The sequence below is a fragment of the Populus trichocarpa genome, chromosome 19, assembly GCF_000002775.5.
Source record: "Populus trichocarpa isolate Nisqually-1 chromosome 19, P.trichocarpa_v4.1, whole genome shotgun sequence".
Classification (NCBI taxonomy): Eukaryota; Viridiplantae; Streptophyta; class Magnoliopsida; order Malpighiales; family Salicaceae; genus Populus; species Populus trichocarpa.
This window is the reverse complement of record NC_037303.2, coordinates 10,198,014-10,222,816: the sequence shown is the minus strand read 5'-3', so window position 1 is coordinate 10,222,816 and position 24,803 is coordinate 10,198,014. Positions and strand designations below refer to the sequence as shown.

The 24,803-nt window shown below is 35.4% G+C and overlaps 4 protein-coding genes across 7 annotated transcripts; 3 read left to right on the top strand and 1 right to left on the bottom strand.

Moving 5' to 3' along the window:
* The first annotated feature begins 1,018 nt into the window (after positions 1-1,018).
* LOC18108350 (probable inactive receptor kinase At5g58300) lies at positions 1,019-6,396 on the top strand. Of its 4 annotated transcripts, none has more exons than XM_024591624.2 (4): positions 1,019-1,634; positions 2,441-2,497; positions 3,159-4,498; positions 5,520-6,396. In XM_024591624.2, the coding sequence occupies exons 2-4, from the start codon at positions 2,487-2,489 to the stop codon at positions 6,134-6,136; spliced, it is 1,968 nt and encodes a 655-aa protein (XP_024447392.2). In that variant the 5' UTR covers positions 1,019-1,634; positions 2,441-2,486; the 3' UTR covers positions 6,137-6,396. The 4 variants fall into 4 exon arrangements, with proteins under 4 accessions (XP_024447392.2, XP_024447393.2, XP_052305692.1 ...); XM_024591625.2 differs by lacking the exon at positions 1,019-1,634 and adding an exon at positions 1,739-2,345; XM_052449732.1 differs by lacking the exon at positions 1,019-1,634 and having other exon boundaries at positions 1,740-2,497.
* Positions 6,397-6,710: 314 nt separating this feature from the next.
* LOC18108349 (thioredoxin H9) lies at positions 6,711-9,956 on the top strand. Its single transcript, XM_006371252.3, has 5 exons — positions 6,711-7,042; positions 7,619-7,676; positions 8,430-8,585; positions 8,777-8,899; positions 9,263-9,956. The coding sequence occupies exons 2-5, from the start codon at positions 7,656-7,658 to the stop codon at positions 9,413-9,415; spliced, it is 453 nt and encodes a 150-aa protein (XP_006371314.2). The 5' UTR covers positions 6,711-7,042; positions 7,619-7,655; the 3' UTR covers positions 9,416-9,956.
* Positions 9,957-11,934: 1,978 nt separating this feature from the next.
* Positions 11,935-14,039, top strand: LOC18108347 (low affinity inorganic phosphate transporter 8). The gene has a single exon (XM_024590843.2). The coding sequence runs from the start codon at positions 12,247-12,249 to the stop codon at positions 13,885-13,887; it is 1,641 nt and encodes a 546-aa protein (XP_024446611.1). The 5' UTR covers positions 11,935-12,246; the 3' UTR covers positions 13,888-14,039.
* A 759-nt stretch (positions 14,040-14,798) lies between these two features.
* Positions 14,799-17,519, bottom strand: LOC112325237 (serine/threonine-protein kinase AtPK2/AtPK19). Its single transcript, XM_052449395.1, is given in 6 exon segments — positions 14,799-15,249; positions 15,714-15,887; positions 15,988-16,041; positions 16,044-16,114; positions 16,588-16,654; positions 17,451-17,519. Coding segments are annotated over 6 exon segments (744 nt in total). The 3' UTR covers positions 14,799-14,940.
* Between the last annotated feature and the right edge of the window lie 7,284 nt (positions 17,520-24,803).

The following is a 24,803-nucleotide window of genomic DNA, read 5'->3' as shown; positions in this document are numbered from 1 at the left end:
TTTCAGTACCGAAGACTAGATATCCATATTGCCTGTGCATTTTTAGTTACATGCATGGTGTACTTTTCTGTTTGTTAATTTAGTATTCCCGACTGATCTTGTTATAAAGCCTGTTGCATGCTAGGTTATTTCTCTTGATCCAGAAGCTGCCACTGGACCATTGTTAATTTTGCAGTCTTGTTTAGAAGTCACAAGTTCTGTGAAAGGTTTGCTTGTCAGCTAATTCATGGGATGGTTGATGTTTATCACCAACCTCTGGGGTTCAGTTGCTGATGCCTGATAGGTAATTATGACAACCACTGCATGATAACTGAACATCAGCAGTTTTGACATCTCTGGATTTTTAAGCACATGAAAGCTTCCGCCCAAGTTCAAGACATCTAGCTTTTACACAATTTGCAACGTCACTGGTTATGGGCTCTAGTAGAGGAGTGCATTTTTCTTACTTTTAATGCGTCTTCATTAAAGTCCTTTCCTTTCCTGTACGATGTTTATATCCGTAACACAGAAGAAGGTCCCCTATGTTGGTGGTTGCCGTTGCCATGACGTGAGTGAGGAAGGGAGGTAGGATTCATGACTTGATGCTCACACCCAACTACCAAGGACCTTCTGCGGAACCTTATTTCCTCATTTGGTCCCTTTGTGGATTCGTGTCTCTCAAGAACTGGATAAAACAGGACAAGTTTGTTTAAGCTGTGGTCAGTCCGCTTAATTACTCGAGTCTTGTTCTCGTCTAAGTGGTTGGAAAATGACACCCAACTAGCAAAGACAACACGGTTTATTAAATTCCCAGCGATCAATCTGTTTCAGCATAAAACCTTATTGGGCCCTTTTCAAGGCAAGATCTTATAGTAAAGGAAACGGACCCCCTCCCCTTCCCATTGTCAGGAAAAGAAGGCAAGGACCCTACCATGTGAGTTCCAGTTTGTAGGTTGGATGTTGAGCATGGAATCAAAACAAGTCACAACTCTCCATGCTTAAAATCATCATTCCTTTTTCCAGAAAATTTTCAAATTCATCATAATGTATTTGGAACCACAGTAAGGGAGTCATTATTATCGTTATTATTATGCCAATACATTGTAAGCTAATGGCAAACAAATACGCTCTAAACACTTTCATAAAGGGTGACAGCTTAAGAGCTCATGCTTAATTATTCATCATCTTCTGTCTGCTGGTTTTCCCCTTGCCTGTACGTGCCAAAAAGAGGAGAAAGAGAGAGAAAGAAATCTAGTGTTAGCTATCCCTTAGTAAGCTCAAGGCAGTTTTGAATTCTTTCCCTCTGTCAAATATGATGGAAGTCTCATCATAGATTTTGACTAACATTCGCTGCCATCATTGAGTTTGTTGTCCAACACAGCTAAAATCTCAAGGCAAGAAAATGACATTGCAACAAACTCCCAGCTTACTGCCTATCCTACTGTCTTCACCATACTAGAACAAGATTACTTTTTAATCATGCTAGAGCAATATTAAATCTATGGATTTCTGTTCTTATCATCACTCCCCCTCCTGTCTCTCCTTTTCATACACATATAGAAGATAATAGATGAAAAGGCTACAGTTTCTTGTGAAGTTGAGAAGCGGGTTGTGAGCTCTACAAATTCATTGTGCTGTTCACAAGCTTTTCCTGGGTAATTTAAGGTTACATTTACTATTAATATGAAGCCGTATTGGACTTCAAATGCTTGCTGTGTCATTGTCAATGGTTGCATGTATAGAAGACACGGTTGTATTCCAATTAAAAAAGAAAACCGGGACCAAACATGTTTCAATGAAGTCTTGCATAGTTCTTTAAATGACAGAAAAGAGAGAAACGAATAGCATATAGAGGCTTCAGTCCTAGTACTTTTGCGAGCATTTCACGTTGTTAATTCCTAGTTACAAAGACAACCACACTGTCGGTTGTCTTGTTGATGGCCAAGAATGCATCTGCGTGCTTATTCTTTTTTTTTTTTTCCCTTTTTAAACAAGATACAAGAAGTTTGATAACAATAAATAACCTCCATTTCTTTATTCATAGCTTGGTTTTTTTGCTTCTTGATAAAATTCTCATTTTGTCTTGAAAACTTGAATTAGAATTGGGGTTTTGCCTTGATTCAAGTTCTTCTGTACATCCATTATTGAGACTTGAAAGGAGTTTCAGACCTTAAATTCATGGTCAGCGATAATGCTTTTTGATCTGAATATTTAGACAGCAGTTGGGAGAATTACTAAGAATATATACAGTTGCTAGCCTATAAATTCGGTGACCCAAATTAGCATTCCATTACTATCATTATCACTTCCACCTTTTTTTTTTTGTATTTTTGAGCTGGAGCGTCAACTGAAAGCACTTGAACTTGGTTCTCCTCTCAGTGTATTGCCCCTTTATTTCGTTTACCTTCTATTTGCAGGAACTGATTTCAGGAAAGATTTTTGTATTCTGATTTTCTTGCAGGTATTTTTGGATATGCAAGGCAGAAGTTATTAGATAGAAAATTGTCATGTTTCCATGGTATAAGTCTCTATCTCCATAATATTTGTTTGTCACTTGCTAACTTTGAAAATATATTTTATGTTGTTATCAGCAAGTGATATCAGGCACACTTTCTTTAACATCCAACTGGATATCAATTATTTGCTCCTTTATTTTCTTTATGGCTACTTCCTGTGAGCTTCCCTCCTGCATGATTCCCAATCGATTTCTTCTTCTAATGGATAACGCAGGTTTATACAGCTCCATAGCTCAAATGAACAAGCATGAAATGAGATTCTGAGTGAATGATAGTGACTTAGTGGCATCTGTTTCCTACTTTCTTAATACTGCTAGTTAGAACAATAGTGCTACTTTCTTTATGCAATGCCTTTTCTTTAACAAAAAAAAGAAGGAGAATTTAACTTTTTGCTTTCTCTTTACATCAATCTTTTTTTTCTCTTGGATTCTTTATCACCACTTTGCTTTTGACATGTGCTTCCTCTGGTAAGTGAGCTTTGCTTTCCCAAAATAAAAATGTCAATCAACAACACCTTATTTATTATTTCTCCTTTTGTTCTAAAGTAAATTCAACTTTAAAGTACAGTAATCTACTGTTGTGGTGAACGATCTCAGTAACTTCAACATTTCCACAGAACCATGTTCAGCTAACTTTTATCAATGTTCTGATTCACTGAACCAGGAGAGCACCGGGAGCTGCTGAAGCCAGAAACAAGCACAGTTCATTCCAAACTGAGCAAATATCAATGAAGCTCCTGTCCTCCATTTCCACAGTTGTTTTCCTTTTCTTCATACTTCCAGTTGTGCCTCAGATTATAGCTGACCTGAATTCTGACAGACAAGCACTTCTTGACTTTGCTGCTGCTGTTCCACACATCCGGAAACTCAATTGGAATGCTTCTACCTCAGTTTGCACCTCCTGGGTTGGCATTACCTGCAACACAAATGGAACCGGGGTGGTTGCTGTCCATCTTCCAGGCGTTGGACTGTATGGCCCTATCCCAGCCAACACTATAGGAAGACTTAATTCTCTAAAGATTCTCAGTCTCCGATCCAATAGCCTCAATGGAAAGCTTCCTTCTGATATCCCCTCCCTCCCTTCCCTTCAGCACCTTTACCTGCAACAGAATAATTTCTCTGGCGTCTTCCCTGCCTTGCTCTCCCTTCAACTCAATGTCTTGGATCTTTCCTTTAACTCCTTCACTGGGAGCATACCTCCCACCATACAGAATCTGACTCAGCTCACTGCATTATACCTCCAAAACAATTCCATCTCCGGAGCCATACCCGATATCAACCTTCCAAGACTCAAGGCTTTAAATCTGAGCTTTAACTATTTCAATGGTACAATTCCATCATCTTTCCAGAAGTTCTCCTATTATTCATTCGTTGGGAACTCTCTATTATGTGGACTGCCTCTCAAGCGTTGCCCCACCATCTCCTCTTCACCTTCTCCTTCCCCAAACGACTTTCTAAACCCCCCAACAAAGCCCCAATCTCACACTGCTTCCAACAAGAAACTTGGTTCAAATTCTATAATTGCTATAGCAATTGGGGGATCAGCTGTGCTATTTCTCATAATTATGGTTATCTTTGTTTGCTTCTTGAAAAGAAAAGACGGGGCAAGAAACACAGTATTGAAAGGGAAGGCTGAGAGCGAGAAGCCTAAGGATTTTGGTAGTGGGGTGCAGGAGGCTGAGAAGAACAAACTGTTCTTCTTTGAAGGCTGTTCTTATAACTTTGATCTTGAGGATTTGTTGAGGGCTTCAGCTGAAGTTCTTGGTAAAGGGAGTTATGGAACAGCCTACAAGGCAGTTTTGGAGGACGGGACATCAGTGGTGGTGAAAAGGTTGAAGGAAGTTGCTGCTGGAAAGAAGGAATTTGAGCAACAGATGGAAGTTATAGGGAGAGTTGGACAGCACCCTAATATTGTTCCACTCCGTGCTTATTACTACTCCAAAGATGAGAAGCTTCTAGTTCACAACTACATGTCAGCAGGCAGCTTATCTGCATTCCTGCATGGTAAGCTGTCTTTTAGCTCAATTATAATGAACAAGTTTTGTTTTCCTTTCCTCCACATTTTTTTTTGCATTACTTCCATCACCTGGCATTAGAAATTTGGGCAAGGCAGATCAAAATTTTCTACTTGTGATTTTTATCCAGGGAAATTTTTCACCTAGTAACGACTGCTTGAGAACAAGCAAGACCAATGTTCACTAGTTTAATGAGAACCAGAAAATGGTTTAAACTTCAGCCAGTGAGTTTTATCCTTTTAGGAGCTGTGTTTGGTTCTGTGAGAAACATGTTTTCGCAAATGAAAACGGTAGAAGGTTAGGAATCTCATCTATCATACAACAGTTCTGCATCAAGTTGTTTCTGGCAGTCTAGCACAAAGTAGTCATGCTGGCTCTTTTGATTTATTGACTAGAGTTACACATTAACAATGGCTTAAACCATGAAAGTTAAAAGCCCTTGCAGAGAAGATTTACAGCATTTGTAGAAGAAAATTTTATTAAATTAGTGAAGAATACCAAATAGGCTAATAACAATTGATCGAATTCCCTAGAATCGATTATGAGATTGGGTGTCATTAACAGCCAGAAAAGACAGTTATGGTACTATAAAATTCTTCATGATGAAGTTTAGCTAACTATACCCATCTATACTTTTGGTTTTTACCGATTGCTGCAGAATAATGTACTTTTTGATTGAATCGATCTCAATGGTGGTTTTTTTATTCTTGAAAAAACCTTGAGAGTTGTAACATTCTGATGAATCACTTTATTAGTACAGTTGTTTGGAACCAGGTAACAATATCAAATAATGTGGAACCTCTCAGTTTATTTAAAATGATGTAAATTGGTTGCTTGGTGTGCTGTAATGCATAATTGCCATAACATTTGTATAAATCAAACCTTTTCAGCTCACTTCAACTTTGCTATGCCTGTAACTAGGAATTTGACTGCACTCCCTTGTATTATCAGTTGTCTCTGATATAAATTTTATACTTCTTCCCCGTGCTCTTTTTGCATGGAAATAATAGGCAATAGGGCTGGAGGTAGAACTTCACTGGATTGGAATGCAAGAGTGAAGATATGCCTTGGGACTGCCAGGGGAATTGCCCGCATTCATTCTGAAGGTGGTGCCAAATTTTTCCATGGTAACATCAAGGCTTCCAATGTACTCCTCACCCCAGATCTTGATGGGTGCATCTCTGATGTTGGATTGGCTCCTCTGATGAACTTCCCCACAACCATGTATAGAACCATTGGATATCGTGCTCCGGAGGTGATTGAAACACGCAAAGCCTCTCAGAAATCTGATGTTTATAGTTTTGGGGTGCTCCTCCTGGAAATGCTGACTGGGAAAGCCCCACTACAAGTTCCAGGACATGACAGTGTGGTTGATCTTCCAAGATGGGTGCGGTCTGTTGTCAGAGAAGAATGGACTGCAGAGGTTTTTGATGTTGAGCTTGTAAGGCACCAAAATATTGAAGAGGAAATGGTGCAGATGCTTCAGATTGCTTTGGCTTGTGTGGCAAAAGCACCAGATATGCGTCCCAAAATGGATGAAGTTGTTAGGATGATAGAGGAAATTCAACATTCTGACTCAAAGAACAGGTCATCCTCCGATGCTGAGTCTAATGTCCAAACTCCATGAGAGTTTTAAATTTTTTCGCGCTATGGAAATGATATATCAGATGCTGTCTGATATGGTAAGGCGATATGCATGAATGCATCATGCACACATGCTAAGCCTTAACCTCTCAATGTATCCATACTTCACCACGAATTGTACTACTTGAATCCTGTAGAAGATTTTTAGAATTAATCTTCGGAAAAATAAACTTCCTGTCCCTTGATTTCTTGTAACCGAACTCTTTTCCAACTATTATAAGCTGGCTGATAAGCTTTAACTGATCTGCAGAATCCATGAAACTGAAGCTTCCTTATGCTAGGCTGAAATTCAAGATAACTTTACAGAGAATTAATTGTGTTTCCACTTAACCTCCTAAAATATCAGCCATTTTCAGGTTAATCAACTTGATAAAATAGATATATTTCACACTACAGATAATCCATGAAATCAATGAACATGATGCAGTAAATTAATTCAAAAGAGATGAAAGATAATTTTCCAGATGGCTGAGATTAAAGCATTTCACAAGGGTAAGGTGAGGCTTTGTAAATGCATATTGCATATTAACAACCACTCTGGTTAATAACGCCATGACCAAAAAAAGGAGGTCGTAGGAAAGAAATAGAAGGCCAAAAAAGGTCTATTAAATAGGGCATTGTTTTACTAGCAGCCCTTTGTTTATTCGTTGGTTATAGTAGAATATGTCGTTAGTTTACAGCAAACAACCCAAACGTGGAAACTTGAAATGGCAACACACCCCCTGAAGGGAAGGACACCTATAGTCTCTAGCATTTCTCTTTCTCTGTTGAAAGTTTTACGGGATCTTTGACTGCCCATGTTGTCTATTTCTGATAAGGCCTTAATGACATGATATCTTGTGGTGAAATCCTGGATTACACTACATATCAGAATCAATTGGATCCAAAGGTAAAACTTCTCTTCATGCCTCTATTCTTTTCTTTGTTTGGACTGCTCTAGCTGTTTCATTGGTTTCTTCTCCATCATTTGAATCTTTTGATGATAATTAACATAAGAAATGATCTCATTTAGGTAATGCGTAAATGTCTTACAAATTTATCCAAAGCTGTGATTTCCAATTGTTATTGCTTGTAAGTCAACAATCTGGTTTAGATGAAATGCATCCACCAAAATTTAAATGGTTTTGCTGTCTCGGCAAGAAAGAGGAAGACTACATTACTGTTTTGCAAAGCTTTGGATGGCTTAATGTTGTCATTGCTAATGTAAGAGGGGAAAAGAAGGAATGGGAGAAACATTTTACCTTAAAGAGAGAAAAGATAGCTATAAGATAATGAAATCCGCAGAAGATTAGGGGAGTTTATTTTGCATTTCGAGCCAAAAATAATGGAACTAGATTTTACTCTTTTGGTTTAAAAGATGATACATAAAGAGAGCTTATGCCATGTATCTGTAGTGCCTTTTGTGTTTTACCTGGAAGAAAAAAGAAAAAGAACTGCAACAGATCTGATGGATATTCTCTTTTAGGAACCTGCTGTAATCGCAAATCCATCACCAGGGTGTAATGGGACATTGTTGGTCCACGGTGAGTCTCTTTAAACAAGCTGAAAAGAACTATGCTCATCTCTCCTCCTGATATTCTTCATAAGTGATCTTCATTCTGTAATGCTCTTGCTGTTTGAAGGCTCCTGCTGGCTGTGGAGACTTCTTTTGCAGTGAAAATCTTGATTATCAACTTTGTTTTTGTTGAATAGAGCCTGATCAAGTTTACCTTTTGAAACCTTGACTCCTCTTCATTTCCATGTTCAGTTTCAGCAAACCTCTCAATATGTTTATATTTCGTTTCAAATGACAAATGGTTGTAGGGTTGACAATCCACAATGTCTTGTTTCTTGATGAAAACTATGATGGTGTCAGTTAACAAATCAAAGTATTTGTCAAGAATGCCTAGATTTAAGATCACCTCTTCACTTCTCTAAACAGAACTTTCAATGGGTTTTCCACTTAATATGTATTTCCGTAAACCTGAAAGAACCTAGAAGATAATCTAGACCAGTATGATCAGCTGTAACACAAGGCATTATTTAGCTCTTGAACTCACAGCCTCTGTCCTATACCTACATATCATCACCTTAAAATACATAAGTTTTCAGGCTCCAGCTTATCAGGGTTTTAATCAAAAGTTCTTTCATTTTTTAAGAAACCTGGCTTGCCAGTTTTGAACCATTTATCAAGTAATCATGCTTCGGATGCTAATGTCCATGGTAACCCATATTTAGACACGGTCCATCATCCTCGATATATCTATCATTCAACATATTGAGGATAACTCTTGCAGGTCTGCGTTTGTTGTAATAATTGTCATAGAGGTAATGAAGAAAGTGTTCATCAAGAGAATTATCGTAAAGAATTTGCCAGTAGAAATGTTCACCTTCTTACCACTATGGAGAAATGGAATGAAAAATTATCAGAAGCAAGTAGGGATGGAAAGATTGTAAGTTCTTAATACTTGGCTACATTTTATGTTTACCTTCTCTCCATTTTCCTTTTCCCCACAACTTCTGAATTCAGTCATTACAGAGTGAAAAATTCATATGGATGCTCTGGTAGTATTCAGATGTAACTGTCATCATTTATATACCTAATTTCTCACATTGGTAAATTTTTCCCTCTCCTGTCCAACAGGCGATCGTAAATTTCAGTGCATTGTGGTGTGCTCCATGTAAAACAACTGCACAAGCCTTCTGCGAGCTTGCAGATAAATATTCCTCCGTCATATTTCTAACAGTTGATGTTGATGAGCTTGCAGTAAGTAAAACATGTTTTCACTGTTAGCCTTAGGTAACAGAGAACGAAGATCAATGCACGACAAGGTTGTCAAGAATTTCTCTCTACTTTTACACGAACTCTCATTCACTTTTACAATTTAAAAGACATAAGTCAAGACTTATCTACATCTATATGCATGGTGATGAAATTATACTTGAGCTGTAATAATTCGTCGATGCCTATTTGAAACACAAATATGAATTTCTGCATCAGGTTCTCATATGTGATCAACACATAGCAATATATTAATTTGTTTGATTCAGTTTTTTAGTGTGTTCAATAGATAGAGATTAATCACAGAACATATTTGATAAGTGAAATGTGCTGTCTGATTGGATGCAGGAACTGAGTACTTCATGGGAAATTAAAGCAACTCCAACATTCTTCTTCCTTAAAGATGGGCGACAAGTTGACAAACTTGTCGGAGGAAACATGGCGGAGCTCCAGAGGAAGACTGCTGCTATTGTCAATCTTGAGTCTAGGTCACGTAATTGACTCTTATTCCTGAAAACTGGCTTATTTTCCATTCCATTCTCCAATCACAATTTCTGTTACCATGTAGTAATGTCAGCAACCACTGCCAGGTACTGGTATATCAAGTTTTGAAAAATCTGAAATTTGCACGTGAGATATGAAAGCATTGGTTTTTCAGACATAAGTGAAAAACTGTGTACTCAGCAGGGCGTTTAGAGCAGGAAAAAAACAAAGAAAAGTTGCAAATTCTTGATGGATATTGCTGTGCATCCTGAATGTACCAGTGGATTTGTCAGAAATTGAGAGAAGAAGGGATGCATGATGGAAAGCATCTTTCTTATACTACTCTCATATGAGGGGAAGTCTCATGGATCTGAGAGTGCTCATGGACTTGGATTGCATTACTTTCAAGATGTATATTTATATTAGTCAAGTGATAATTCTAGAGACTCAAGGATAACCACATCATTAATGCATTGAACCTGTAAGACCTAAAAGGACTGTTTGGAAAACTCAACTTAACATTATTCTAGATTTCAACATTAATTCCAACAGGATTTGCTTCATGTGCTCAACATCAGGAATTGTCTGTAATCATTAAAATGATTTCATTCAACCATGCCAAGGAGATCATGATCCGATTATACGTACTCAAATTTAGCGTTCTGTTGATTCTAGACCTGTCGAGAGTAAACACTTGAAACGATCCATGGATGAAGATGTTACCAAGATCCTGAAGGGTTCTCCTATTGCATGAATTTTCAACATTTCCATGGTAATATGCACTCACCATCAAAGCCTATACTCTATCCAAGTGTCCGCAAGAATTACACCCATCCTTCCTTTTCCCATCAGCTGCTTCTTGTTCCGACATCTTCTGTCTATATAAAAGAGTCCAGGGAAAAATTAAAATTCTATCGTTTATACAGCAAACACGAACTGCCTGGAGTCCTTGTCAATTTAGCAAAAATGAACTGTTCACATTTTAACATGAAAATGGTGACTGATGATATGAGAGGCAGAGTCTTAATAATGTCTCTTTTTCAATTTTTCTATGCTATTAGACATTAATGTATGAAGTATATAGCAGATATAATGTCACCGCAATCCTCTATTTAGATTACCAACGTGGACAAAAAATCAAAATAAAAGCATAATGTACTTAGGAGAGACTATATTTTGCAAGCTTACATAATTACCTGTCTATTGGATTTCAAAATGACCATCATCTAAAGCTGACTTGCTAAATCTGCAAAGGTAAGAGGTACGTACAGGAGAAGAAGAGCTGGTATTTCTGCTAATATTTCTCTCTTGTCTGTTTATGACGTTGAAAATCTTTGCATTTAAAAGTTCACCATTTCAGTTCTTACCCACCATGATGATGCTTCCTGAAATGAGGTGCTATACCAATCACCAAAGTGTTGAACCACCATCCAGTGGAAATCTTCGGACAGCCCATAAGACCCAAAAGCAACTATGATCACCTTTCAAAGGTTGGATTGATCCACATGAACATCATCATGGTAAGAATTGTGTATGGAAATTCTTTCTGTGCGATGGCACCAGGTATCTTGACGTTCTCCTTCAAGTTGCATCTAGGTGGATAAGTGTATCATGATTATGTGATTGCAACTCATTTTCTAGAAAAAGATGAGCCTATTGGAGTAGCAACTTTTACAGTAAGACCATATCCACAGTGATGATCTTAAGTAGAATTTCTAATGTATAGGTGGTTTATCAGAAGTAGCACATACACTGACAAGCACGAGAGCAGGCATCAGAGAGGTGCATTAGTGCCGAAGAGCAAAAAGTTTATTAAGGTGGATGAGTGTTTGGTAATCAAGTAGGGATTTCTAAACATTGCCCTTGTTGGCATGGAATGATGGATCATATGGACAACCTCAAGTCAACCCTCCCCCCCCCCCCCCCCCCCTCTATTTACAAGACTGTCTCGAAGAAACCAGATGGAAGATGGTTTTCGAAGTTCCCAAGCTGAATAGCTAAAAGAAGGATTTATGATGTTAGCAATTTGCCAAGCCTAAATTTATAGCTTTAGCTTCCAAGTTAAACAGCTGCTTCATACTGGAAACCTGGACCACACAAGCCAGTTAAGCTCCAAGTTTTCAAGGTTCCTGTCGTTTGTGGGTTGTGTAGCATACAAAGTTTCAAGGATTATACACGTACAAGATTCAAATACAACGAAAAAGAAAAAAAAATGAAGTCATCAAAGTTTCAGGGAAAGAAAGGCCATCTTCCAATGACTCCATTAGTCATTGGTTTCTCCATCTCATTGTAGGAGATCTGTTGTACGGTATTTAGCATATATGCTAAGCATATACTCTAAGGATATCCAGGAAAACTTCGGAGAAACCCCAGACACAAAATAGACAGATATCAACCGAGCGAGCATTCCTAAAACAGCTGAAAAAAAAGAAGAATTATGCTTCAGACAAAATCTTTTAAATGGAGAAAATACTTAAATTAGCAGTGATCCTGGCAACTAGCTGTGCTAAAAACATTGACTGACACCCGATACAGACAATCAGGAAATGATTGCGAAGTTGAGATGTGTCCTGGGAATAAAGAATCTTAAGACTAACAGCCAAGGCAAAGAGTGTTTATCTCTCTTTTCTTCATCCTGATTTCTTGGTAATGACGGGTTTCTTTTTATAAATAAAGACGTTAGCCACAACGAGAATTTCTTGTGTTACCAGTGTCCTGCATCCATACAGGACAAAAACCGCCATCCCTGACACGCTCAATTCCCTGCCTTATATTATGCATCGACTCCCTGTGCATCTCAAACACATCTCCACTTCTCAAATCAGCTTGGAGAAATTATTACTCCAGACATGTCAGACGGAACTCGAGCTGTCTTTTCAGCTCTTGACAATGCCAAGACCCAACTCTACCATTTTAAGGCAATTGTTATAGCGGGTATGGGATTTTTCACTGATGCTTATGATCTCTTTTGCATCACTGCTGTAACCAAGCTTATCGGCCGCCTATACTACTTTGACCCAGCTAAAGGCGCCCCAGGTAAGCTTCCGGTAAATATCAACAATGCGATAACTGGAGTTGCTTTATGTGGAACCCTAGCAGGGCAACTCTTCTTTGGGTGGCTTGGGGATAAACTTGGTAGGAAGAAAGTTTACGGCATCACTCTAGTTACTATGGTGGGGTGCGCCTTAGCTTCTGGCCTTTCCTTCGGGTCCACATCTACAAGTGTGATTGGAAGTCTCTGCTTCTTCCGGTTCTGGCTTGGTTTTGGGATTGGAGGAGACTATCCGCTCTCAGCTGTGATTATGTCTGAATATGCCAATCAAAAAACTCGTGGAGCTTTCATTGCAGCCGTCTTTGCAATGCAAGGAGTAGGAATTCTGTTCGCAGGAGCTGTATCCACAATTGTCTCCAAGGCATTCTTGAGTGCTTTCCCATCTCAGCCATTTAGCAAAGTCAATGTGCTATCAACTCAGCCTGAAGCAGATTTTGTTTGGAGGATAGTACTCATGTTTGGTGCAGTCCCTGCAGCTTTAACCTATTATTGGCGAATGAAAATGCCAGAAACAGCTAGGTACACTGCCTTAGTTGAGGGAAACCACAAGAAGGCTGCTAACGATATGGCCAAGGTTCTTGAAAAGGACATTACTATTGATGAAGCAAGTTCCAAGGCTCCTATTAATCCCAACTCTTCATACGGGTTCTTTTCTAAAGAGTTTGTTTATAAGCACGGGACTCAACTTCTTGGGACAGCAAGCACCTGGTTCCTATTGGATATTGCTTTCTATACTCTCAATTTAACCCAGAAAGATGTATACCCAGCTGCTGGATTGCTAAATAAGGCCTCCTCAATGAATGCGTTAGAGGAGATGTACCATCTCTCCAAAGCAATGTCCTTAATCGCGCTTGTTGCAATTGTTCCTGGTTACTGGTTTACTGTGTTCCTCGTTGATAGGATCGGAAGGTTCATAATCCAGCTTGGCGGCTTCCTTATGATGTCCATTTTCATGGCAATTCTCGGATTCAAGTATGGGGATCTTAGAGGGGAGAAAAATGCATGTGGCCCAGATTCGAAAAAGGATTTCTGTGGTGGTCACCCAATAATGTTTACAGTTCTTTACGGACTCACCTTCTTCTTTGCTAACTTTGGACCAAACAGTACAACCTTCATAGTGCCGGCAGAGCTGTTTCCAGCAAGGTTCCGCTCGACATGTCATGGTATTTCAGCTGCATCAGGAAAAGCAGGAGCTATAATCGGTGCATTTGTTGTACAGTACTACACCCAGGATGGAGACTCAAATGGAATCAAGAAGGCCATTATTGGACTTTCTGTGGTAAATTTGATTGGCTTTTTCTTCACTTTCTTGGTGCCAGAAACAAAAGGCAAGTCACTCGAAGAACTCTCTGGAGAAGACCAGGATATAGGCAAAAATGCAGAAGCAAATGGTAAAAACTATCGTACCGATGTGGGTCCAGAAAGTGAAATGGTTTAGTTCTTAGGTATATTTATTCCTTTTCTCCAGGATTTCAAGCAATCACTACGTGTGGATCTCCAATAAAGCAAGCTAGCTCCTTCTTCTTCACTGTCAAAATAGAGGAATAAGGAGAAAGAAATTGCAGCTGCATTGATTGTTGCTACAAAGTAATTATGTGTGTGTGTGCCTTCTTATAGTTTTCGACTAAAAACAAGTTACTGTAATGTGGAATAAAATTATAATTAGGTGATTGCAATTTGAAATGCAATTGGGAAGAAAAAGAATCACCAAAATGCTAGCTTCTGCTCTGTATGACTTAACCCTAACAGCAACTACAGCAGTCAATGACATGTTTGTGCTCGATACAGGTCTATTATCAGACACAATATCCTATTAGGACATCAGCAAATATACTTCAAATTTTACATGCTAAATTCTACACTATACTGCTGGCTTTCTCTCTTTGAAGGTATCTCTGTTGAGGGAATCTATCCCAGAGCTGTTTATTCCTAAGATTACTGCTAGCTGGAAAATAATTTTCCTGCAACATGAAAAAGTCTGACAGTGAGGCTACCGAGTCTGCAGCTGACTAGCTGTAGACATATCAAACAGGAAATGAGAAGTTGCACTACTAGTCTACATTAGCTTTAAGCATTCGCTCATCAGACTTCAGTCAACATGACCACATCGGAATTTCATAAAGATTTCTTTAACCATCTTCAATGGCTCACGCAGAAGTTGGATTCTGTTTCTTTTTCGTTGTTTTGGCATGTGGAATTTACAAATTACATTTTCTTTTTAACATAAAATACTTGGCTTCGTTCACAAATGGTAACTGAACAATTAGAAGCACATCCTGAACACAAACCTGAAACAATTTGGAGTCTAAATTTATAGTTTTAAATGAATACGACATACAGTTGCTTTTACTCACAGTTTTATCCTCCAGAAGCAAAGTCATATACATTAACTGATAACCATTACAGGATGTAATAATAATCTCCAGCCATCTCAACAAATTCAACAGCATTTTCAGAACGATAACTCTTCGAGATTCGTAAGCCTGTAATGTCAAGGCCGAACGAACTTCATACATTCCCCCGAAGAGAAGTAGCTGGTCTCACATAAGAGAGCCCCTTGAAAAGGTTTGTCACAGGATTTTGGGCTAGATGCTGGAGAATCCAGAACTGGCATGCTAGTCCAGCGCTCCTCAAAGTTGGCAACACAGTGCTTACCTGCCACTTCAGGGAGAACACTAGGCCTGATTTCACGGGCCTCCAATTTCTTCCAGTTGATTGACTGGAACCACTTATGGTGTTCTATCTCCTCACTGCCATTTGGTCCCTTCCCAAGGCGCTTGCTTGTTTCTTTCTGCAGCAGCTGAAGAGGAAAATGTGTTTCTAAGACTTCATATTCATTATTCCAGAAAACAAATTATACCACAGATCAAATTCCAACGTCCGCTGCATCAGCTTAAAGCAGCAATACCTTCATGGAATTGGAAGGTGGAGCATAGTTTAATTTTTAATCCCACCCAAACCTAAATCCTGGTGCCTAAATCTGGAGAAGATCGTTTGATCAGAAAGACAAAATAACACCAGAAGTGGTCATTTCCAATTCAAGTGACAAAATGCCATAAATTACCCACTCTTGACCTGATCTTTGATACTTACAAGATCATCTATGAGAAGGTATTGCCAATGGCATGATGGCAAATGCGAATACAGGTTGCCCCTTTGCATTAGATTATGCGTTGACATATAGGCATATCCATAAATGATAGGCATGAAGTTTCAAGTGACAACTAATAACATTGGGGCGGGCGCCAACAAATGCATACTAACCTTTCCAGTGAGCATTTCGTAAAGCAGGATTCCAACACTCCACCAGTCTGTAGCCTTATCATGACCTTTCGCGAGAACAGTTTCTGAAGACATGTATTCTAATGTTCCACACGTAGAGTTTGACCTTGTATTTTCATCAAACTGCTTTGCCAGGCCAAAATCAGTTAACATCACCTGGGACCAAGCACAAGGATAATTAACATCACTTGCATGAACGCGCGCGCGCACAGATGCATGCAGAGAGAGAGAAAGAAAGCAAGTTGAGAAATCGTACCCGTCAATCTGCATCTAGAAGAATATTTTCAGGTTTAAGATCCCTATGCATTATGTGCCATTTGTATGAAGATGAGAAACAGCAGAAACAATTTATGCTGCGTATATACGTGCCAAATCCTCCCTGTCTAAGTGTAGAATCAACAGAATTTGAGCCGATTTTGACAGATATGCTCGTACGTGTATTAATATGACTTTTTTTTAAAATGTCAAACTTCTTAATCATAACTCTCGCATATTATAGATTGATAAATGAAAATTTCATTTTCACTATGTTTAATTTGTATGCAAAAAAAAAAATTTAACTCACCAATCATATTCATTTTAAATTTTAATTTTATATTTTTTAGTAATTCATAAGAAAGTGAATCATAAGTCCTTCCAAATATAATATCATCAATATAAATCTGAGTAATGCGTACATGTTTACCATTTTTTTCTTATGAAAAGAGTCCTCCTATTAGTTTGTCATCTTTTGAAACTATTTTCTATAACATATATTTTATTAATAGTTCATATCATGCTTTTAGTGCTTATTTTAGACCATAAATGACTTTCTATAACATGTACATATGATCAGAAAATAAATGATTAGTGAAACCTTTGGGTTGTTCTACATAAACCTTTTCTTGTAGAATTACATTTAGGAAAGCATTCTTCACATTCATCTGATACAATTTAAAATTTAAGTGATAAGCAATTGCAAGCAGTATACAGACAAATTTCAAATGAGCTACTAGTGCAAATGTTTCATCAAAATTAATTTTTTTTTACTTGAGTGTATCCTTGTGCCACCAGTCTTTATTTGTTTCTGATGATTGTTCCATGTTTATCTGATTTGTTCTTGAAGATCTATTTGGTTATAATTATGTTGTGACTATTAGGACATAGAACCAGTTCCCAAACATCATTTCTTGTGAATTGATTTAGTTTCTCATGCATGACATTGATCCAACTTTCATCCTATAGAGCATCTTCAACCGTCTTAAGTTCAACCTGTGATAAATAACACATATATAAAACTTGATGGATAATGTTTTTTCTTAACCTCACACCTTCATCCAATTTTCTAATAATATTCTCCTTGGGATGATTGTGTTTTATTTACAAGGAAAGTTCTGTTTCTTGTGATTGTTTAGAAACATGTGAAAAACTCATATCCTAACCATTTTCATCTTGTTCTAATGAGATTTATTCAGTTATCTCAATGATATTATCGAGATTTTTCTTGACAAATTCCTTCAGATTATCATCAACAACCATATTGATTGATTCCATGACTGTTTGAGTTTGTAGGTTGTAGACTTTGTAAGTTGTCAAACTTATGTAAGTTTTCTTGATCTCTCAAGATATATCAAGAACTCCTAAACACTTTATTTGAACATGGACTTCTTGTTGTTCCATGACTCATAAAGAGTGAGTTTTGTTTCCAGGTCTAACCCCAACACGGTTTAAAATATGTACAATAATGTTGACAGTTTCTCCCCAGAAGTATAAGGTAACTTTCTCACTATTCAGTATAGTTCGTGCCATTTCTTGTATAGCTTTGTTTTTTCTCTCAACTATACCATTATGCCAGAGAGTGATATATAGGAGCAGAAAATTCTTGATGTATACCTTATTCATCATAAAAACATGAAAAGTTAGTATTTTTCAAATTCTTTATCATAATCACTGTGAATTTTAGAGATGTAAAGATTGTTTTCTGTTTGCAATATACTAAACAATTTCCTCTCAAGATCAAAAGACTTGGACTTTTCTCTTAACAGAATAGCCCAAGTATATCTTAAATAGTCATCCACAATGAATGATATATTTATTTCCACTTAGACTCTAAGTATGAGTTAGACCCATTCCATATGTAATAACTCAAAAGATCTTGAAATCAGAATGTTAGTAATCTTCTTGTGTTGAGTCTTGGTTTGTTTTCTTTCCTGATATGCTCTACACACCATTTTCCTGATTGGTTATAGTCTTGGTAGACCACATACTGCTTCACTTTCAGAGATCTTTGACAAGTCTCTAAAGTTGGTATGACCAAGGCGTTGATACTAAGATCAATATCATCAAGTGTAACCTTATGACAACTCAAAATGGTTTAAGTTTGAAACTCCATAGTAGTTGTTAAAGGTTCTGGTACCTTTTATAATCCATTTACCAACACGATTGTAAATGTTATATTCATCTTTAGAAAAATACATAATATGATTCTTATCATAAAATTGACTTATACTTGATAAGTTAGCTTTAAGACTATTTACAAACAAAACATTATGAAAAGTAGGCAAACCAGAAATATCAATACTTCCCCAACCTTTTATGGTAGATGTGCTTCCATCTCTAAAGGTTACTAATCCTCCACCCAAGGATTTAAATTTTCTAAAATGTCTTTTATCTCTTGACATATGTTTAGAATAACCACTATTTAACCACCATAAATTGTTATTAATTTTTTTCAGTGTTGTATGTGTTACTAGACATAATATTTTTTTCTTTACTACCGATTGATTTTTTTTATAATAGAATTTTTAAACTCTTGGTATTTCTCATAACCCGCTAACTTACTGGTTTTTATTTCTATAATACATAATTGATTTAATACTAAGTCAATTTTATACTATAGACTATTATTAGAAACTCTATTTCTTGGATTGAAATAGTTTATTTTTGCATGTCCTACAATTTGACATTGTTGACAAGTGGGAAAAAAACTTATCTTTCAACTTACCTATTTGGACTTCGTTTGACTCATTTTTAGGCATGACAATCTCTTCTAGTTTACCTTTTACAAAGATAATTTCTTTGGAAGGGGGGGTTACCGATATATTGTTGATGGAATTTCTATCTGTCATGTATCCTAGACATATATGATTAGTGTTGACCTTTGAGCTTTTAACAGATCATCAAGTTTTTGTGTTGTTAATTGTTTCTTTAATTGTTTGCACACTATCATCTCTTTCTCAAAGCTTTAAGCTTAGTAATAGATTTAGATATCTTTATTTTTAACAACATTAAAGCCTCAACTAAATTGTTCTTCTCGTTCTCCATATTTGTTAGCTTGTTGAAGAATTTCTAATTCAATTTCTTGACTTTCACAACCTTTTCATACAAGTCATTATAAGCTTTTTGCAAGCTTCATTTATGATCAACAATAACAAAAGTAATATTTGAATCACTGGAATTAATTTGATTTTTTTCAGAACCACTTAATATAGTGAAAATTTGGTTCATATCAAAAACTAGAAAAAGTGACAAAAAGCAAATTTATTATCAGATGATGAATTAGAATTTTCAGAATCAAACTCATCATTTAATATAACATTAAGGGCTTTTACTTTATTTATTTTAAAATTATAATATTCATTTCTTAAGTGATCATATCTTGAACATTCAAAACACTTAACTATTTTCTTAGATTCAATTTTACTTTTACTTTTATTTTCTGACTCATTTCTTTTAGCAAAATCTTTGCCATTTTTATCTTTTCCATTGTTTTTTTTTAAAACACAAATTTTCTAGCTATAAGAGCTATATCTTCATTGTTAAGATCATCATTAGAAGAATAAACATGTTCTTTTTTTAACATATTTAATAGCAATGGACTTACCTTTCTTTTGATGAGACAAGGTAGATTCATAAGTTTATAAGAAACCCATCAATTCTTCAACACATATAGTTTCTAGATCCTCACTTTCTTCTATGGCTATTACTTTTGGTCAAATCTTTCAGGCAGAGATCTTAGAATCTTCCTTATAATTCGTGAGTCCTCCACCTTTTCTACTAGATTGAACCTGAAATTTACAATATCGTTAAGTTTTTCATAAAACTCATTAAAAGACTCATCTTCTAACATTATTATCTCCTTAAATCTTGAGGTTAACATTTGTAATTTGAAAATTTTCACCATCTTGGTCCCCTCGTGAATAATTTCAAGAATATCTTGAGCTTCCTTGGTTATTTCACATATGAAGATTCTTTTAAATTCATCAAAAGACACCGCCATGAATATGACATTCAGGCCTTTATTATTCCAATTACCATCAGTGGATTCATCTCTAGTCTAGTCGCTGAAAAGAGTTTCAGGCTTGGTCCATCCATATTTAACTGAGTGCCAGACTTTCTTGTCTAGTGATTTGAGAAAAGTTTTCATCTTTACCTTCTAGTAGGCATAGTTCTTACCATTGAATTGCGGTGGTTAAATTAATATTAACATATTCCACAAGGAAAATAGATCTTAGTCTAGAATAAGCGAACTTGCTCTGATACCATTTGACAATCCCATTTTTCCCCACTATATGTTAAATGAACAACTAACACTTTAGTAACCAAATAAATATAAGTATGAAAAACTTAAATGAACTAGTTATTTGGTTATGAAGGGAAAACATTTTAAAGAATTCTTCAAGAGATAAAAAAAAACCCTCTGAGTAAGCCGAACCCATGATAGACAACTTTCACTAGTTTAGAAGATTACAAGATGAGTATTTATGAATATAAATCCTTTGTAACTATATCACTTTACTTATTAAGACAAACACTTCGTTTTATCATCTACTGCAGCAGCTTTCCACAACATATAAAGTTCTTTAAACTATTATTATCCTAACTAGAATATCTAGTTGCTAACAGTTAACACAGAAACTCTCCCTAGGAGTCTATAAGCTCTCCAACTCTTCAACGAACAATTCTCTTTGAGAATTTTCTTCACACCGCTCGTGTGTCAAAAGTATACACTGCAAAACTCTCTATAACTTCTTAGCTTGTTGGGCATACTTAGTATGCTGCAAGTGCAACCCTTACCTTACTAATGCTTCAGATTATCCTTCCTTATATACACATCCTTATGATAAGAATAAGAACATTATCTTTACTTTTTTTTCTAGTTTGTTATGTTATTAACATACTACTATTTATGTTTCACAAAAATGTTTCTTTAACAGTTATCTTCAGATAACTTGTATTTATCTTCTATATGAACTTCCTATATAATTTATCTTAACAAACTACATAATTATCCTATAAGGTAAATTTGACTAATTCTATATCTAATTTGGATAAATAATCTAAACATTTTCATCTCGAATAATCATTCACAAATCAAACTCAATCTTTTCAACATTTACACTTATAAATTCAGAAGTATTTTTAAACCTATAATTGAGGCTTAAAATTCATTTTCATCATTAGTAGAAGAAAAATCAAGTCAAAATGATAAGCTCATCTTATGACCTACTAAGAAATTATTACCACCTGTGTGTTGGCCTTATTATTGATTTTTTTATCCAACAAACCATAATTTCCATGAAATAGGTTCTGTAATAATAATATCCATGCCTTGTTCTACCTTGTGGTTGATATCAAGACAGGGATGATCAACTAAGAAATAAGTCAAAGCTTGGCCTTTAACTACAATTTATGGCATATATTGTAAATCAAATTCAGATAATGCTAATGCTCATTTGCTAGTGCGATCTCTTAAGAAAGTTTTAGAGAACAATTATTTTATCTTAAGAAAGGTTTAGACAACAAGTATTTTGTTAAATCTATTTTATAGATTACATATACACTAACTAGTAATATATGCCAACATAACTTAACACATGGAAAATATAAGGATAAATAAAGCTTGTTATTGAAGTATGTGATTCTTAAAACTTTTTAAGAACATGAATGATATAATACACAAATTATTTATGTCTAGGTTCATTTCTTATACTAGCATGTTGTCAATCAACCCTTATATAGCCAAAATATATAAACATAAACATAAAAGTTTTCTAAGTCTTGATGGGGCCAATATATAATAATGTTAAACTATATAAGTTTTTATTTTTTAAAAGGCATTTTGATGCTTATTAATCCATTAAAGCTTATAAATATTATTTCCTTTCAAGAGTTCAGTGAATAACATGATCTTTTCTAAAATGTTTTATATGACCCTCATCAGAGAACTGATTTTATCAATAAGGCTCCGTAATTACTTTTGGTTTGTGAAGATCTTACTTTCATGATCGTTGTTGCTTTGTTTTTGTCTACCTCTATGGCATGTTAATGTACTAGAAATCCCAAAAAAATCCTTACCTACATTCTAAAGACATATTTCAATAGATTCATCTTGAGATTATGCATTCACATACATTTAAACGTAGAACATAACTCATATAAATGGGTAGATTTAAGTCTTGATTTTACCGTAATATCATCAACATAAACCTTTATATTATGATTAATTCACTTTCATTGAAGATATTATTCATGACCCTCTAATAAAAAGCATTAATTCTCTTTAAATCAAATGATATTACTACCCACTCATACATTCCCAGAGAATTAAGATAAATAAAAGTGGTCTTTAAAACCTCATCTTCTATAATGAAGATATGGTTATAGTTTTAATAGTCATCCATAAAGTTAAAGATATCTTCTTCTTTTTTGCTAAATCGATCAATATATCAATTATTGGCATTCAACCTTTGGAGTTGCAAGATTAATGTTTCTAAAATCTATACAACCTCATAGTTTGCTATTCTTTTTTAATATTAGCATAATGTTTAGAAATTCACTCTACATATCTAGTTGGCCTAATGAATCAATCCTCTAATATTCAATCTATTTTTCTAGAAGGTTGCTTACTTGGCTTGATTGATAATGGGTGTTCGACCAAACTTTTGTTTAGCCTAGGCATCTTATCATAATCCCAAGTGGAACAATCCTTAGAAGTATGGAGTAATGATACCAATTTTTTTATGATAATGTTATGGAAAATTCGGAGCTATATAGGTTATTCTAGGCTTGTCTTCAGTCTCTAAATTGACTTTGATGAATAGGCCTTAAACTTCAGCCTTTTCATCATCCATCTTTGATGATGATGAAGGAAAGTTTGTCATATCAGGCACCATAATCGATCAACCATCCTCACTTAGTGGCAATCTCTAATTTATAGATTCTAGTGTAGAGAGAGAAAGTCATCATTGATGGCGATTCCGACCATAAAAATAGTCAATCTGGGTGTCAATAGGTTCCATTTGATGATGAGAGTTTCACCAAGATGTTATTTTTTCTTCTCCTTGCCTGAAAGGTAGATTTGCATGCGAGAAGATTTTCAGGTTCAGGTTGATTTTGGATTTTTGAGCTATTTTTTTAGATTGTTGGAGGTTATAAATAGGTTTATCAAGGTGTTTTTTTTATATGTTTTGGGTCATAAATGAGTTGAAAAATAGGTTTTTTTCTAAGAAAAAACTGAAGGCTGAATTTTTCGACAACCCTTTAATCGTTGGATTTTGCAAACAGTAGACAATGAATTGTCCACTATTTTGTTTTAAGAATAAAAAATACAAAAAATAGAAAACTAAGCCCAAGTGCACGGGCTAGGTTGGAAGGCCTATACGACTAAACTCATTTTTGTAGATGACCAGGCACACATGATTAGACTAGTTTTTGGCCTTTTACTTTTTTAATTTTATTATTTTATATTTAGGTAAAACATAAATTTAATAAAAAAAATCATTAAACTTAGTCGAACATATGACCTGAGTTGCAGATTTGACAGGTTAATCCCCAAAGTTCAGGTTGATCAAATATTTTATTGTCTGAATATGTTTTTTTTAATATGTTTTTAAATTTGTTTGATTGAATTCATGTTGTATTTTTTTATGTGATTGATTTGTTCAAATTTGATTTTTACATTATTATCACGATCTAATGATCCGGGTTACAGATGTAGTAGGTTGACCCGAGCTGTTTTAGTATGTCACCATATCAATATTGTTTTTTTAAGTCATTTTTTAGATTTTTTGTAACTTTAATTTTTTTTCTTTAAGTTTCATTCTTTAGCTTTTTGAAAATAATTTTTTTCTTATTTTTTCTATAATTAGGTAAAAAAATAAATTAAAAAGAAAAAATTAAACCCATTAGATTTCATGACCCGAATCGCAGGTTTGACATGTTAGGTCATGAAGTCTAAGTTGATCAAATATGTTGTCTCAATTCCTTTTTAAAAGAGATGTAATTCTTGATTGTTTTTTAAGCATTTTGTTTATTTTGAATTGGTATTCATGATATATTCTATTATGGTTTATGTAAAATTAATTGATTTTAATTTTTTTTATATAAGTTTTTAATTTCATCTTGACTTTTTTAAAATTTAAATAATATTATTATCGGTAATCTAGTTTATAGGGTTTAATATCACTTCTAAAAAAATCCTCAAAATCTTGACATTTTGTTTTATGTATTTTAAAAACCGGTCCGCCGGCCTCAATACGCGGGACAACGGACTAGTCCTCACGTAAGGATTGTTTTGAAAAAATATTTGTGTATACAAAGTTATTTATTTGATTTTATTTGTTTCACACTACAAGTATTATACTTAAGTGTATTTTGGAGTCAGTTCTTCCGCTTTGAAATTAAGCTTATCTCTTCAGTTATGTTAAAGACACGATGTTCATATCAAAACTAAAATATTTAGAAGAATTTGCACTTCTTAATTATATCTTTACTTGAACTTTAAATCTTGATGGCTAAAGAGAGAGACACCAGCAACCCCACCTGGTTCCTTTCATGCAGCAGATGATAGGAGCTCAACACAAGAAAATGCATAAGTTCATTCAGCCTAAACAATTGGAGATCAAGGAGTGTGCAAGTCTTTCAAAGTTTATAAAAGAAATGCAGCTTTGAAATGTATATTTGCAAATTTTTGGGGAGCTAGCACACTAGAATAGGATCACAATCTTCCCACTAAATGGAAAACATATACTCTCATATCATGTTCATGTTTTTTTTTTTTTCCATGTATGATTGCTAGCTAAGCTGAGAGTC